General features: G+C 43.3%; 1 protein-coding gene across 1 annotated transcript in view; it reads right to left on the minus strand.

The window, feature by feature from the left end:
- ARSB (arylsulfatase B) overlaps positions 1-7,218 on the minus strand; it is a 180,723-nt gene extending 173,505 nt beyond the window's left edge. The window contains 1 exon segment of the mRNA NM_001101175.1: positions 6,875-7,218. Coding sequence (NP_001094645.1) covers positions 6,875-7,186 — 312 coding nt within the window. The 5' untranslated portion in view covers positions 7,187-7,218.
- Between the last annotated feature and the right edge of the window lie 8,158 nt (positions 7,219-15,376).

Consider the following 15,376-nt stretch of genomic DNA (forward strand, 5'->3'; position numbering starts at 1 on the left):
TGCAGTCACCATCTGCAATGATTTTGGAGCCCAGAAAAATAAAGTCTGACACTGTTTCCACTGTTTCCCCATCTATTTGCCATGAAGTGATGGGACCAGATTTGCTTTAAGCCAACTTTTTCACTCTCCTCTTTCACTTTCATCAAGAGGCTTGAAGTGCACCAGCTGTGATGGACCACACAGAAGCGCAGCCAAGAGGAGCTACCCCTCACCCAAGGTCAGGGCGGCGACCGAGAGTGCCAGGCTGCATCGGCACAGGAGTGGCCGAGAGGACCTACCCCATGTCCGAGGTCAGGGGCGGTGGCCAAGAGGAGCTACCACACATCCGAGGTCAGGGCGGCGGCCAAGAGGAGCTACCCCACGTCCAAGGAGCGGCAGCTGCGCCAGCGCAAGAGGGCCTAGAGGAGCTACTCCACGTTCAAGGTCAGGAGGGGTGGCGGTGAGGAGATACACTTTGTCCAAGGTAAGGAGCAACGGCTGCGCTTTGCTGGAGCAGCCATGAAGAGATACCCCACGTCCAAGCTAAGAAAAACCCAAGTAAGACGGTAGGTGTTGCAAGAGGGCATCAGAAGGCAGACACACTGAAACCACAATCACAGAAAACTAGTCAATCTGATCACATGGACCACAGCCTTGTCTAACTCAATGAAACTCAGCCATGGCCTGTGGGGCCACCCAAGACAGATGGGTCATGGTGGAGAGGTCTGACAGAATGTGGTCCACTGGAGAAGGGAATGGAAAACCACTTCAGTATTCTTGCCTTGAGAACCCCATGAACAGTATGAAAAGGCAAAATGATAGGATACTGAAAGAGGAACTCCCCGGGTCAGTAGGTGCCCAATATGCTACTGGAGATCAGTGGAGAAATAACTCCAGAAAGAATGAAGGGATGGAGCCAAAGCAAAAACAATACCCAGTTGTGGATGCGACTGGTGATAGAAGCAAGGTCCGATGCTGTAAAGAGCAATATTGCACAGGAACCTGGAATATCAGGTCCATGAATCAAGGCAAATTGCAAGTGGTCAAGCAGGAGATGGCAAGAGTGAACGTCGACATTCTAGGAATCAGGAAACTAAAATGGACTGGAATGGGTGAATTTAACTCAGATGACCATTATATCTACTACTGCGGGCAGGAATCCCTTAGAAGAAATGGAGTAGCCATCATGGTCAACAAAAGAGTCCGAAATGAAGTACTTGGATGCAGTCTCAAAAATGACAGAATGATCTCTGTTCGTTTCCAAGGCAAATCATTCAATATCACAGTAATCCAAGCCTACGCCCCAATCAGGAACACTGAAAAAGCTGAAGTTGAACGGTTCTATGAAGACCTACAAGACCTTTTAGAACTAACACCCAAAAAAGATGTCCTTTTCATTATAGGGGACTGGAATGCAAAAGTAGGAAGTCAAGAAACACCTGGAGTAACAGGCAAATTTGGCCTTGGAGTACGGAATGAAGCAGGACAAAGACTAATAGAGTTTTGCCAAGAGAACGCACTGGTCATAGCAAACACCCTCTTCCAACAACACTGGAGAAGACTCTACACATGGACATCACCTGATGGTCAACACCAAAATCAGATTGATTATATTCTTTGCAGCCAAAGATGGAGAAGCTCTATACAGTCAGCAAAAAAAAAAAAAAAAAGACCGGGAGCTGACTGTGGCTCAGATCATGAACTCCTTATTGCCAAATTCAGACTTAAATTGAAGAAAGTGGGGAAAACCACTAGACCATTCATGTATGACCTAAATCAAATCCCTTACGATTATACAGTGGAAGTGAAATAGATTTAAGGGACTAGATCTGATAGAGTGCCTGATGAACTATGGACAGAGGTTCATGACATTGTACAGGAGACAGGAATCAAGACCATTCCCATGGAAAAGAAATGCAAAAAAGCAAAATGGCTGTCTGAGGAGGCCTTACAAATAGCTGTGAAAAGAAGAGAAGCGAAAAGTAAAGATACAAGCATCTGAATGCAGAGTTCCAAAGAATAGCAAGGAGAGATAAGACAGCCTTCCTCAGGGATCAATGCAAAGAAATAGAGGAAAACAATAGACTGGGAAAGACTAGAGATCTCTTCAAGAAAATTAGAGATGCCAAGGGAACATTTCAGGCAAAGATGGGCTCGATAAAGGACAGAAATGGTATGGATCTAACTGAAGCAGAAGATATTAAGAAGAGGTGGCAAGAATACACAGAAGGACTGTACAAAAAAGATCTTCATGACCAAGATAATCACGATGGTGTATCACTCACCTAGAGCCAGACATCCTGGAATGTGAAGTTAAGTGGGCCTTAGAAAGCATCACTACGAACATGTATATTACCATGTGTGAAATAGATCACCAGTCCAAGTTCAGTGCATGAATCAGGGCACTCAAAGCCAGTACATTGGGACAACCCAAAGGGATGGGATGGGAAAGGAGGCGGGAGGGGGGCTCGGGATGGGGGACACATGTACACCTATGGCTGATTCATGTCAGTTCAGTTCAGTCACCCAGTCGTGTCCGACTCTTTGAGACCCCATGAACCACAGCACGCTAGGCCTCCCTGTCCATCACCAACTCCCGGAGTTCACCCAAACTCATGTCCATTGAGTCGGTGATGCCATCCAACCATCTCATCCTCTGTCGTCCCCTTCTCCTCTTGCCCTCAATCTTTTCCAGCATCAGGGTCTTTTCCAATGAGTCAACTCTTCACCTCAGGTGGCCAAAGTATTGGAGTTTCAGTTTCAACATCACTCCTTCCAATGAACACCTGACTGATCTCCTTTAGGATGGACTGGATGGATCTCCTGGCAGTCCAAGGGACTCTCAAGAGTCTTCTCCACCACAGTTCAAAAGCATCAATTCTTCCGCGGTCAGCTTTCTTTATAGTCCAACTCTCACATCCATACATGACTACTGGAAAAACCATAGCCCTGACTAGACAGATGTTTATTGACAATGTAATGTCTCTGCTTTTTAATATGCTGTCTAGGTTGGTCATAACTTTCCTTCCAAGGAATAAGCATCTTTTAATTTCATGGCTGCAGTCAACATCTGCAGTGATTTTGGAGCCTAGAAAAATAAAGTCTGACACTGTTTCCACTGTTTCCCCATCTATTTGCCATGAAGTGATGGGACCAGATGCCATGATCTTAGTTTTCTGAATGTTGAGCTTTAAGGCAACTTTTTCACTTTCCTCTTTCACTTTCATCAAGAGGCTCTTTAGTTCTTCTTCGCTTTCTGCCATAAGGGTGGTGTCATCTGCATATCTGTGGTTACTGATATTTCTCCTGGCAATCTTGAATCCAGCTTGTGCTTCTTTCAGCCCAGCGTTTCTCATGATGTACTCTGCACATAAGTTAAATAAACAGGGTGACAATATACAGCCTTGACGTACTGCTTTTCCTATTTGGAACCAGTCTGTTGTTCCATGTCCAGTTCTAACTAGTGCTTCCTGATCTGCATACAGGTTTCTCAAGAGGCAGGTCAGGTCTTCATCTCTTGAAGAATTTTTACAGTTTATTGTGATCCACACAGTCAAAGGCTTTGGCATAGTCAATAAAGCAGAAATAGATACTTCTCTGGAACTCTCTTGCTTTTTCGATGATCCAGCGGATGTTTGCAATTTGATCTCTGGTTCCTCTGTCTTTGCTAAAACCAGCTTAAATATCTGGAAGTTCATGGTTCACATATTGCTGAAGCCTGGTTTGGGGAATTTTGAGCATTACTTTACTAGCGTGTGAGATGAGTGCAATTGTGCGGTAGTTTGAGCATTCTTTGGCATTGCCTTTCTTTGGGATTGGAATGAAAACTGACCTTTTCCAGTCCTGTGGCCACTGTTGAGTTTTCCAAATTTGCTGACATATTGAGTGAACCACTTTCACAGCATCATCTTCCAGGATTTGAAATAGTTCAACTGGAATTCCATCACCTCCACGAGCTTTGTTTGTAGTGATGCTTCCTAAGGCCCACTTGACTTCACATTCCACGATGTCTGGCTCTAGTTGTGTGATCACACCATCGTGATTATCTTGGTCATGAAGATCTTTTTTGGACAGTTCTTCTGTGTATTCTTGCCACCTCTTCTTAATATCTTCTGCTTCTGTTAGGTCCCTACCATTTCTGTCCTTTATTGAGCCCATCTCTGCATGAAATGTTCTCTTAGCATCTCTAATTTTCTTGAAGAGATCTCTAGTCTTTCCCATTCTATTGTTTTCCTCTCTTTCTTTGCATTGATCGCTGAGGAAGGCCTTCTTATCTCTCCTTGGCATTCTTTGGAACTCTGCATTCAGATGCTTATATCTTTCCTCTTCTCCTTTATTTTTTGCTTCTCTCCTTTTCACAACTTTTGTAAGGCCTCCTCAGACAGCCATTTTGCCTTTTTGCATTTCTTTTTCTTGGGGATGGCCTTGATGCATGTCTCCTGTACAATGTCACAAACCTCAGTCCATAGTTCATCAGGGACTCTGTCTATCAGATCTAGTCTCTTAAATCTATTTCTTACTTCCACTGTATAATCATAAGGGATTTGATTTAGGTCATACATAATGGTCTAGTGGTTTTCCCCACTTTCTTCAATTTAAGTCTGAATTTGGTAATAAGGAGTTCATGATCTGAGCCACAGTCAGCTCTGGGTCTTGTTTTTGCTGACTGCATAGAGCTTCTCCATCTTTGGCTAAAACCACCACAATATTGTAAAGTAATTAGCCTCCAATTAAAATAAATAATTTTTAAAAAAGAAGATGCTTACTAACCCAAGATAATTTCTAATTGAGTCTCTTGAAGTCAGAATAAAACAGTGGAGAAAAGTCAAGCAAAATGTTTGGGGAGGCTAGTTGCTGCAGTGAGTGGTCTCTAAACTCTTTTGGAGTAAGCAGCCTTTACCCTCCCTTCACTTCTTGACCTCAGGGTAGTCTAAACACTCAAATTTGTTTTCCCCCTGAAGATAAAATGTTGGTAACTTATTAGGGAGAATGCTCAGGGGCAAACGCAGTCAGTTATATGAACAAATTTTTAAAGTGTGGTATTTGCTTTCCTGTTCAAGACTGTTGGAAGGGAGGAAGTTGGAGAAATAAATGACCCTCCCATTCTTCTGCAATTTGAGTTCAGTTTTCTTATTTCAGATCAAATGTAGAACCATTTGGGTAGACTATGTCTTCCCTTCGATCCCCTCTTTACTCAGATGCACTTTTACTCCTACAAAGGGTCCAGGGTGATATCTGCATTAGAGCCGACATTCCTGAGTTCACGTAGCAGCCAGTCAGAGCTGTGGAAAGTATTTAGGGCTGATGGTGAAGGGAACCATCCTTTACCTCCACTGCAAACTTTGAGTTGCATTTCAGTCTTATCTTTTCTAAAAGTCTCAGACCACTATGCAAATCTTTACTGCAAGTGAACCCTTCCCTTCCCTTGATCTCAGGACAGGAGGCTAGGGTTGATCTGAAAGGCTACATGAACACAGATTTGGAAGGGCAAGGTTCAAGCACATCCCTGTGACTCACAGTAAGGGGCTGTTGAATACATAGTACATATGGAGGTGTGCTTGTGTTCTCAAGCAGTACCTGTTAATTGTATTTTTCATAGTCATAATCACAAAATGTCAATCTTATTCAGGTTAAGAAAAAAAATCCAGTTTTAGAGGCCTGAGATGACTAGCAGATACAAGAAGGGCACACAACCCCTTTTTACCACTTTCTAGCTATGTGATTCTGCCAACTAAGAACTGGCACTTGCCATCTGCCTCTACAAGAGTTGGGTCACAAGCCACTACAGCTGCTGACCTTCAACACCCCCTGAGGGGAGTTCAGGGTTGAGATTAGCAATAAGGCACTCTGTGCTCTGGGAAAAATTAGCAGAGCAGGCATTCAGAGAGTTAGATATTTTCAGGAGAAGATTTTATGAGCCCAAGTCTTACATCTCCTTATATCCAGAAAAGCATTAAAGTCATTAACTCATGACTAGCAGCAAGCCTCTGCAAAAACCTGTGCTTGCCTGCACACACACCACCCCAGCCTTCACTAAAATCATACGTAACGCCGACCTTCCCCTACCTCTATGGAGAAGTGTCTCAGAGGTATTCGAAATGCTGCCTGGGGCTTCCCTAGTGGCTCAGACGGTAAAGAATCTGCCTGCAGGAGACCCGGTTTGATTCCTGGATGGGGAAAGTCATCAGCCCAAGAAATATCAATCTGGTTTTCATTCCAGGGCTGCTGTGAACTTGGAAAAATTAAATCTTTGGTAGGGCAGTCCTAACGTAGGACCGCTGGGTTCGCAGGGAAACAAAACCGGCTCCACTGCAGACTCTTCCTCCCTGTTAACCCGCGCCCGCCCGCCTCCCCCCCGCACCCGTTTCCCGCCCCACCCCCGTCACCGCCTCCCCCGGCCGCCAGCCCCCCGCCTCCCCCACACCTGCCTAACCACTCCCCGCCTCGCCCCCACCCCGGCTTTCCTGGTTGCCCATCTCCCCCTGCTCCATTCCTGGGGGCCCCTCCCTTCTCTCTCCATCCTCCCACTTTAAGGCCGCTAGGCAGAGTCCACTCGGGTCTTCGGCGTACTGACTCGCAATGCCCCGCAGCTGGCATTGCCCAGAAGCCCCTTCCTGGGACCTTCCGAAAACCGAAGGCAGAAAACCCGCCGGGATAGGTGGGGCGCGAAAAGACGCGGCGGGGAGGGAGCGGGGGGCGCGCCCTGGAGCCGGGCATGCGCAGAGACCTCCGCGGGCTGCGGGCCTGGGAGGAGCGAGCACGGCGCCGCCCGTGAGAGAAGCCGCCCCTTCGAGAGTCAGGCCGGGGACGCAGCCGGTTGTTCTGGCTCGCTCGGGGTCCAGAGCCCATTTCTAAGAGGCTCGCGGGCCGGGCGGGCCCCGGGGGCGCTGTGTACCTGGTAGCGGCCGGTGAGCAGCTGGCTCCGCGAGGGCGTGCACAGCGGCTGCGTGTAGTAGTTGTCCAGCAGCACCCCGCCAGCCGCCAGCGCGTCCAGGCGCGGCGTGCGGATGGCCGAGCCGTGGAAGCCCACGTCGTTCCAGCCCAGGTCGTCCGCCAGCACGAAGACGAGGTGGGGCGGCCGGCTAGCTCCGGCGCCCGAGCCCAGCGGCGGCAGCAGCAGCAGCAGTAGCAGCAGCCCCAACGGGAGGATGGCGGAGAGGAGCGGCCCGGGGCCTCGCGGCGGGCTCTCGACGCCGCGCGCGCCCATCCTGCGCCGCCCGCAGTGCCGGCGTTTGTGGCGGCGCCGCCGGCCCCAGGCACCGCTTATAGAAGCAGGAACTGGGCGGCCCAGGCCCGCCCCGCCCCGGCTCGGGACTTCACCCCCAGCTGGCCGCGGGCAGGGGAGACCCGCGCCCGCCGCCTCCGACGCGGGCCGGTAGGGAGGAGTCAGCCTGGAAGAAGCCGGGCCGTGCCTGCTGCCGTGCTCCGTGGCAACTCCGTGGGTGCTGGAAAGCAGCCAAGACTTCTTATCTTTCCACGGAAGAACTATGCCTCGTGGCACCCCTGAAAGAGAGCAGATCTGTTCTTTTTACTAATTCTTAACAGCTTACAAAGTATGTTTCACATCTCTCATTTCTTTACATCTTGAAACAACCCTGGCTGCCAGGAATCACAATTACTGCCTACCCCCCCCCCCCCCCCCATAAATAATAAACAAGCTTGTAGTTGGCTGAGCCTAACTCAAACTCAGTTCTGACTCCAGATCTTGAGCTATGATGTTTTAAAGGTCGTGACTCATTTCTAGCAGAATTATTTCTGACCAAAGAACCCAGCGTCGTGCAGGTGGGAGAACGATGAAGAGACAAGAGGTCTGGATGTTTCCGATTAATTTAAGAATAGCGCACGCCTGTGAAGCCACTTCCTCCCCACCAGCAAAAAAAAAAAAAAAAAAGTCAAATACACACTCCGACTGCACGGGGCCCTTTTACAGATGCAGTTGGGTGTTGATTGAGGTGCTCTTTGGACGCTGAGCAGCTCGTTAACCTGTCTGGTTCATGCTCCCTTTAAGAGCTGTTCTTTGAAATTTAATCGCTCAGTCGTGTCTGGCTCTGTGCAACCCCAAGGACTGCAGCTCGCCAGCCTCCTCTGTCAATGGGGTTCTCCAGGCAAGAATACTGGAGTGGGTTGCCATGCCCTGCTCCAGGGGATCTTCCCAACCCAGGGATGGAATCCAGGTCTCCCGCATTGCAGGCAGATTCTTTACCGTCTGGGCCACCAGCTGGCTCCCCCACAATCAAGTAGTGAACCAAAGAAATAAAATATGTCATTTGCCTTAAATAATCTGTGGATGGAAGGAAAAATTCCCTTAGCCACGTGCTCATTGAATGGGGAAGTTAGCCTTATGACCAGTATATTCCCATTGCCATCAAGACTCAGCCTACTCTGTGTCTGGAGACAGAAAAGAACTGTTAACAGTTGTAGGGGAAGACATTTTGCACAGCATCCTTGCAAATTTTCTGCATCTGATTCCATGGGAATCATTTTACAACTCTATAGGTTGTAGGTAACATATAGGTTGTAGATAACCAGCCAGCTATAGGCGATGAAAACTAATTGTGTGTGTTAGTTGTACCGTCCTGTTTCTTTGCCACCCCATAGCCTGCCAGGCTCCTCGGTCCAATGGAATTCTCCAGGCAAGAATACTGAGAGTGGGTTGCCATTTCCATCTCCAGAGGATCTTCCAGATCCGGGGATTGAACTAGAGTCTCCTGCATTGCAGGGAGATTCTTTACCATCTGAGCCACACATGCAAATGAATTCTATCCAGTGGAGCTGCACCCTCACCGCCACCACCATAGAAAGAAGTTTTGCCTCTACTTACACGTGTCATATTCCTGATGTGTTCCTTGGATTGTCCTTTGAACTGGTATTAACGCTTCACCAGTTTTCTCATTAATGAGTTAAATAAGATATTTAACATGTATTCATTTTTATATATGCATAAGGGTTGTGATTTTATCTTTTTTAAAAAATAATTATACTTTAGCACGTTTTAGACTATTTCCCTCTTACATACATATAATTTTTTTTTTCTTTGCAGATGTAGATTAGTTTATACCACATCCACTTTTCATCTCTGGGGGAATAAAAAAAATTAACAGGAAAAAATTTTAATTTAACATTAAAGTAATTTTTTATTTATTTTTTTGTTTTCTATCCTTTCTTTTTTTTAATTTTAATTTTATTTTATTTTTAAACTTTACAATACTGTATTGGTTTTGCCAAATATCGAAATGAATCTGCCACAGGTATACCTGTGTTCCCCATCCTGAATCCTCCTCCCTCCTCCCTCCCCATACCATCCCTCTGGGTCGTCCCAGTGCACCAGCCCCAAGCATCCAGTATCGTGCATCGAACCTGGACTGGCGACTCATTCCATATATGATATTGTACGTATTTCAATGCCATTCTCCCAAATCATCCCACCCTCTCCCTCTCCCACAGAGTCCAAAAGACTGTTCTATACATCAGTGTCTCTTTGGCTGTCTCGTACACAGGGTTATTGTTACCATCTTTCTAAATTCCATATATATGCGTTAGTATACTGTATTGGTGTTTTTCTTTCTGGCTTACTTCACTCTGTATAATAGGCTCCAGTTTCATCCACCTCATTAGAACTGATTCAAATGTATTCTTTTTAATGGCTGAGTAATACTCCATGGGTATATGTACCACAGCTTTCTTATCCATTCATCTGTTGATGGGCATCTAGGTTGCTTCCATGTCCTGGCTATTATAAACAGTGCTGCGATGAACACTGGGGTACACGTGTCTCTTTCAATTCTGGTTTCCTCAGTATGTATGCCCAGCAGTGGGATTGCTGGATCATAAGGCGGTTCTATTTCCAGTTTTTTAAGGAATCTCCACACTGTTCTCCATAGTGGCTGTACTAGTTTGCATTCCCACCAACAGTGTAAGAGGGTTCCCTTTTCTCCACACCCTCTCCAGCATTTATTGCTTGTAGACTTTTGGATCACAGCCATTCTGACTGGCGTGAAATGGTACCTCATAGTGGTTTTGATTTGCATTTCTCTGATAATGAGTGATGTGGAGCATCTTTTCATGTGTTTGTTAGCCATCTGTATATCTTCTTTGGGGAAATGTCTATTTAGTTCTTTGGCCCATTTTTTGATTGGGTCATTTATTTTTCTGGAATTGAGCTGTAGGAGTTGCTTGTATATTTTTGAGATTAGTTGTTTGTCAGTTGCTTCATTTGCTATTATTTTCTCCTATTCTGAAGGCTGTCTTTTCACCTTGCTTATAGTTTCCTTTGTTGTGCAGAAGCTTTTAAGTTTAATTAGGTCCCATTTGTTTATTTTTGCTTTTATTTCCAATATTCTGGGAGGTGGGTCCTAGAGGATCCTGCTCTAATGTATGTCGGAGAGTGTTTTGCCTATGTTCTCCTCTAGGGGTTTTATAGTTTCTGGTCTTACGTTGAGATCTTTAATCCATTTTGAGTTTATTTTTGTGTATGGTGTTAGAAAGTGCTCTAGTTTCATTCTTTTACAAGTGGTTGACCACTTTTCCCAGCACCACTTGTTAAAGAGATTGTCTTTAATCCATTGTATATTCTTGCCTCCTTTGTCAAAGATAAGGTGTCCATATGTGTGTGGATTATCTCTGGGCTTTCTATTTTGTTCCATTGATCTATATTTCTGTCTTTGTGCCAGTACCATACTGTCTTGATGACTGTGGCTTTGTAGTAGAGCCTGAAGTCAGGTAGGTTGATTCCTCCAGTTCCATTCTTCTTTCTCAAGATAGCTTTGGCTATTCGAGGTTTTTTGTATTTCCATACAAATTGTGAAATTCTTTGTTCTAGCTCTGTGAAGAATACCGTTGGTAGCTTGATAGAGATTGCATTGAATCTATAAATTGCTTTGGGTAGTATACTCACTTTCACTATATTGATTCTTCCGATCCATGAACATGGTATACTTCTCCATCTATTAGTGTCCTCTTTGATTTCTTTCACCAGTGGTTTATAGTTTTCTATATAAAGGTCTTTAGTTTCTTTAGGTAGATATATTCCTAAGTATTTTATTCTTTCCGTTGCAATGGTGAATGGAATTGTTTCCTTAATTTCCCTTTCTGTTTTCTCATTATTAGTGTATAGGAATGCACGGGATTTCTGTGTGTTGATTTTATATCCTGCAACTTTACTATAATCATTGATTAGTTCTAGTAATTTTCTGGTGGAGTCTTTAGGGTTTTCTATGTAGAGGATCATGTCATCTGCAAACAGTGAGAGTTTTACTTCTTCTTTTCCAATTTGGATTCCTTTTATTTCTTTTTCTGCTCTGATTGCTGTGGCCAAAACTATGTTGAATAGTAATGGTGAAAGTGGGTACCCTTGTCTTGTTCCTGACTTTAGAGGAAATGCTTTCAATTTTTCACCATTGAGGATAATGTTTGCTGTGGGTTTGTCATATATAGCTTTTATTATGTTGAGGTATGTTCCTTCTATTCCTGCTTTCTAGAGAGTTTTTATCATAAATGGATGTTGAATTTTGTCAAAGGCTTTCTCTGCATCTGTTGAGATAATCATATGGTTTTTAGTTTTCAATTTGTTAATGTGGCGTATGACATTGACTGATTTGCGGATATTGAAGAATCCTTGCATCCCTGGGATAAAGCCCACTTGGTCATGGTGTATGATCTTTTTAATGTGTGGTTGGATTCTGATTGCTAAAATTTTGTTAAGGATTTTTGCATCTATGTTCATCAGTGATATTGGCCTGTAGTTTTCTTTTTTTGTGGGATCTTTGTCAGGTTTTGGTATTGAGAGAATCAGTTCCTAGACAGGTTGATAGGGAGTCTAGGGGTCTCCAAGGAGAGAGGGGTCTGGAATTCTCAAGGAGGAAGAAAGGACAAACTTTTTTTCTTTCTCCACATTCCTTAGGATTATATAACAATAATGTATCCTGCCTAAGGACAGTCTTTGGATTCAATCTTCTGTTATCTTAAAATGTTAATTATGGGAGTAGACCCGGTCTTACAAGGATGTATCTTGCGTGAGAACAGTGTTATCTTAAAATGTAAATTATGGGAGTAGGTCTGATGAGGTCTTTACAATCTCCAGATATTCTTTGGATTATATAACCTCATTGTTAACACTAGCAAGCGGGTACTCTTTCTACCCCCTTCTGATGCCTATGTCAGAAGCTTTCTCTATCTCCTTTATACTTTAATAAAACTTTATTACACAAAAGCTCTGAGCGATCAAGCCTCGTCTCTGGCCCCGGATTGAATTCTTCTCCTCCGGGGGCCAAGAATCCCGGTGTCTTCACGTGATTCAACAACCTTTCAGTATTACGGTGATGGTGGCCTCATAGAAGGAGTTTGGAAGTTTACCTTCCTCTGCAACTTTCTGGAAGAATTGGAGTAGGATAGGTGTTAGCTCTTCTCTAAATTTTTGGTAGAATTCAGCTGTGAAGCCGTCTGGACCTGGGCTTTTGTTTGCTGGAAGATTTTTGATTACAGTTTCAATTTCTGTGCTTGTGATGGGTCTGTTAAGATTTTCTATTTCTTCCTGGTCCAGCTTTGGAAAGTTGTACTTTTCTAAGAATTTGTCCATTTCTCCACGTTGTCCATTTTACTGGCATATAATTGTTGATAGTAGTCTCTTATGATCCTTTGTATTTCTGTGTTGTCTGTTGTGATCGCTCCATTTTCATTTCTAATTTTATTGATTTGGTTTTTCTACTTTTGTTTCTTGATGAGTCTGGCTAATGATTTGTCAATTGTATTTATTCTTTCAAAGAACCAGCTTTTGGCTTTGTTGATTTTTGCTATGGTCTCTTTTGTTTCTTTTGCATTTATTTCTGCCCTAATTTTTAAGATTTCTTTCCTTCTACTAACGCTGGGGTTCTTCATTTCTTCCTTTTCTAGTTGCTTTAGGTGTAGAGTTAGGTTATTTATTTGACTTTTTTCTTGTTTCTTGAGGTATGCCTGTTTGCTATGAACTTTCCCCTTAGGACTGCTTTTACAGTGTCCCACAGGTTTTGGGTTGTTGTGTTTTCATTTTCATTCGTTTCTATGCAAATTTTGATTTCTTTTTTGATTTCTTCTGTGATTTGTTGGTTATTCAGCAGCGTGTTGTTCAGCCTCCATATGTTGGAATTTTTAATAGTGTTTCTCCTGTAATTGAGATCTAATCTTACTGCATTGTGGTCAGAAAAGATGCTTGGAATGATTTCAATTTTTTTGAATTTACCAAGGCTAGATTTATGGCCCAGAATGTGATCTATCCTGGAGAACGTTCCATGTGCGCTTGAGAAAAAGGTGAAATTCATTGTTTGGGGATGAAATGTTCTATAGATATCAATTAGGTCTAACTGGTCTATTGTATCGTTTAAAGTTTGTGTTTCCTTGTTAACTTTCTGTTTAGTTGATCTATCCATAGGTGTGAGTGGGGTATTAAAGTCTCCCACTATTATTGTGTTATTGTTAATTTCTCCTTTCATACTTGTTAGCATTTGTCTTACATATTGCGGTGCTCCCGTGTTGGGTGCATATATATTTATAATTGTTATATCTTCTTCTTGGATTGATCCTTTGATCATTATGTAGTGACCGTCTTTGTCTCTCTTCACAGCCTTTGTTTTATTTTTATTTTTTTAATTTTAATTTATTTTATTTTATTTTCAAACTCCACATAATTGTATTAGCTTTGCCAAACATCAAAATGAATCCACCACAGGTATACATGTGTTCCCCATCCTGAACCCTCCTCCCTCCTCCCTCCCCATACCGTCCCTCTGGGTCGTCCCAGTGCACTAGCCCCAAGCATCCAGTATCGTGCATTGAACCTAGACTGGCATCTCGTTTCATACATGATATTTTACATGTTTCAATGCCATTCTCCCAATTCTTCCCACCCTCTCCCTCTCCCACAAAGTCCATAAGACTGTTTTATACGTCAGTGTCTCTTTTGCTGTCTCGTATACAGGGTTATTGTTACCATCTTTCTAAATTCCATATATATGCGTTAGTATACTGTATTGGTGTTTTTCCTTCTGGCTTACTTCACTCTGTATAATAGGCTCCAGTTTCATCCACCTCATTAGAACTGATTCAAATGTATTCTTTTTAATGGCTGAGTAATACTCCATTGTGTATATGTACCACAGCTTTCTTATCCATTCATCTGCTGATGGACATCTAGGTTGCTTCCATGACCTGGCTATTATAAACAGTGCTGCGATGAACATTGGGGTACACATGTCTCTTTCCCTTCTGGTTTCCTCAGTGTGTATGCCCAGCAGTGGGATTGCTGGATCATAAGGCAGTTCTATTTCCAGCTTTTTAAGGAATCTCCACACTGTTCTCCATAGTGACAGCCTTTGTTTTAAAGTCTATTTTATCTGATATGAGTATTGCTACTCCTGCTTTCTTTTGGTCCCTATTTGCATGGAAAATCTTTTTCCAGCCCTTCAGTTTCAGTCTGTATGTGTCCCCTGTTTTGAGGTGGGTCTCTTGTAGACAGCATATGTAGGGGTCTTGTTTTTGTATCCATTCAGCCAGTCTTTGTCTTTTGGTTGGGGCATTCAACCCATTTACGTTTAAGGTAATTATTGATAAGTATGATCCCGTTGCCATTTACTTTATTGTTTGGGGTTCAAATTTATACACCGTTTTTGTGTTTCCTGTCTAGAGAATATCCTTTAGTATTTTTTGGAGAGCTGGTTTGGTGGTGCTGAATTCTCTCAGCTTTTGCTTGTCTGTAAAGCTTTCGATTTCTCCTTCACATTTGAATGAGATCCTTGCTGGTACAATAATCTGGGCTGTAGGTTATTTTCTTTCATCACTTTAAGTATGTCTTGCCATTCCCTCCTGGCTTGGAGAGTTTCCATTGAAAGATCAGCTGTTATCCTTATGGGAATTCCCTTGTGTGTTATTTGTTGTTTTTCCCTTGCTGCTTTTAATATTTGTTCTTTGTGTTTGATCTTTGTTAATTTGATTAATATGTGTCTTGGGGTATTTCGCCTTGGCTTTATCCTGTTTGGGACTCTCTGGGTTTCTTGGACTTGAGTGATTATTTCCTTCCCCATTTTAGGGAAGTTTTCAACTATTATCTCCTCAAGTATTTTCTCATGGTCTTTCTTTTTGTCTTCTTCTTCCGGGACCCCTATGATTTGAATGTTGTAGCGTTTAATATTGTCCTGGAGGTCTCTGAGATTGTCCTCATTTCTTTTTATTCGTTTTTCTTTTTTCCTCTCTGATTCATTTATTTCTACCATTCTATCTTCTAATTCACTAATCCTATCTTCTGCCTCTGTTATTCTACTATTTGTTGCCTCCAGAGTGTTTTTGATTTCATTTATTGCATTATTCATTATATATTGACTCTTTTTTACTTCTTCTAGGTCCTTGTTAAACCTTCCTTGCATCTTCTCAA

This window comes from Bos taurus, chromosome 10, assembly GCF_002263795.3.
Source record: "Bos taurus isolate L1 Dominette 01449 registration number 42190680 breed Hereford chromosome 10, ARS-UCD2.0, whole genome shotgun sequence".
NCBI classification, from domain to species: Eukaryota; Metazoa; Chordata; class Mammalia; order Artiodactyla; family Bovidae; genus Bos; species Bos taurus.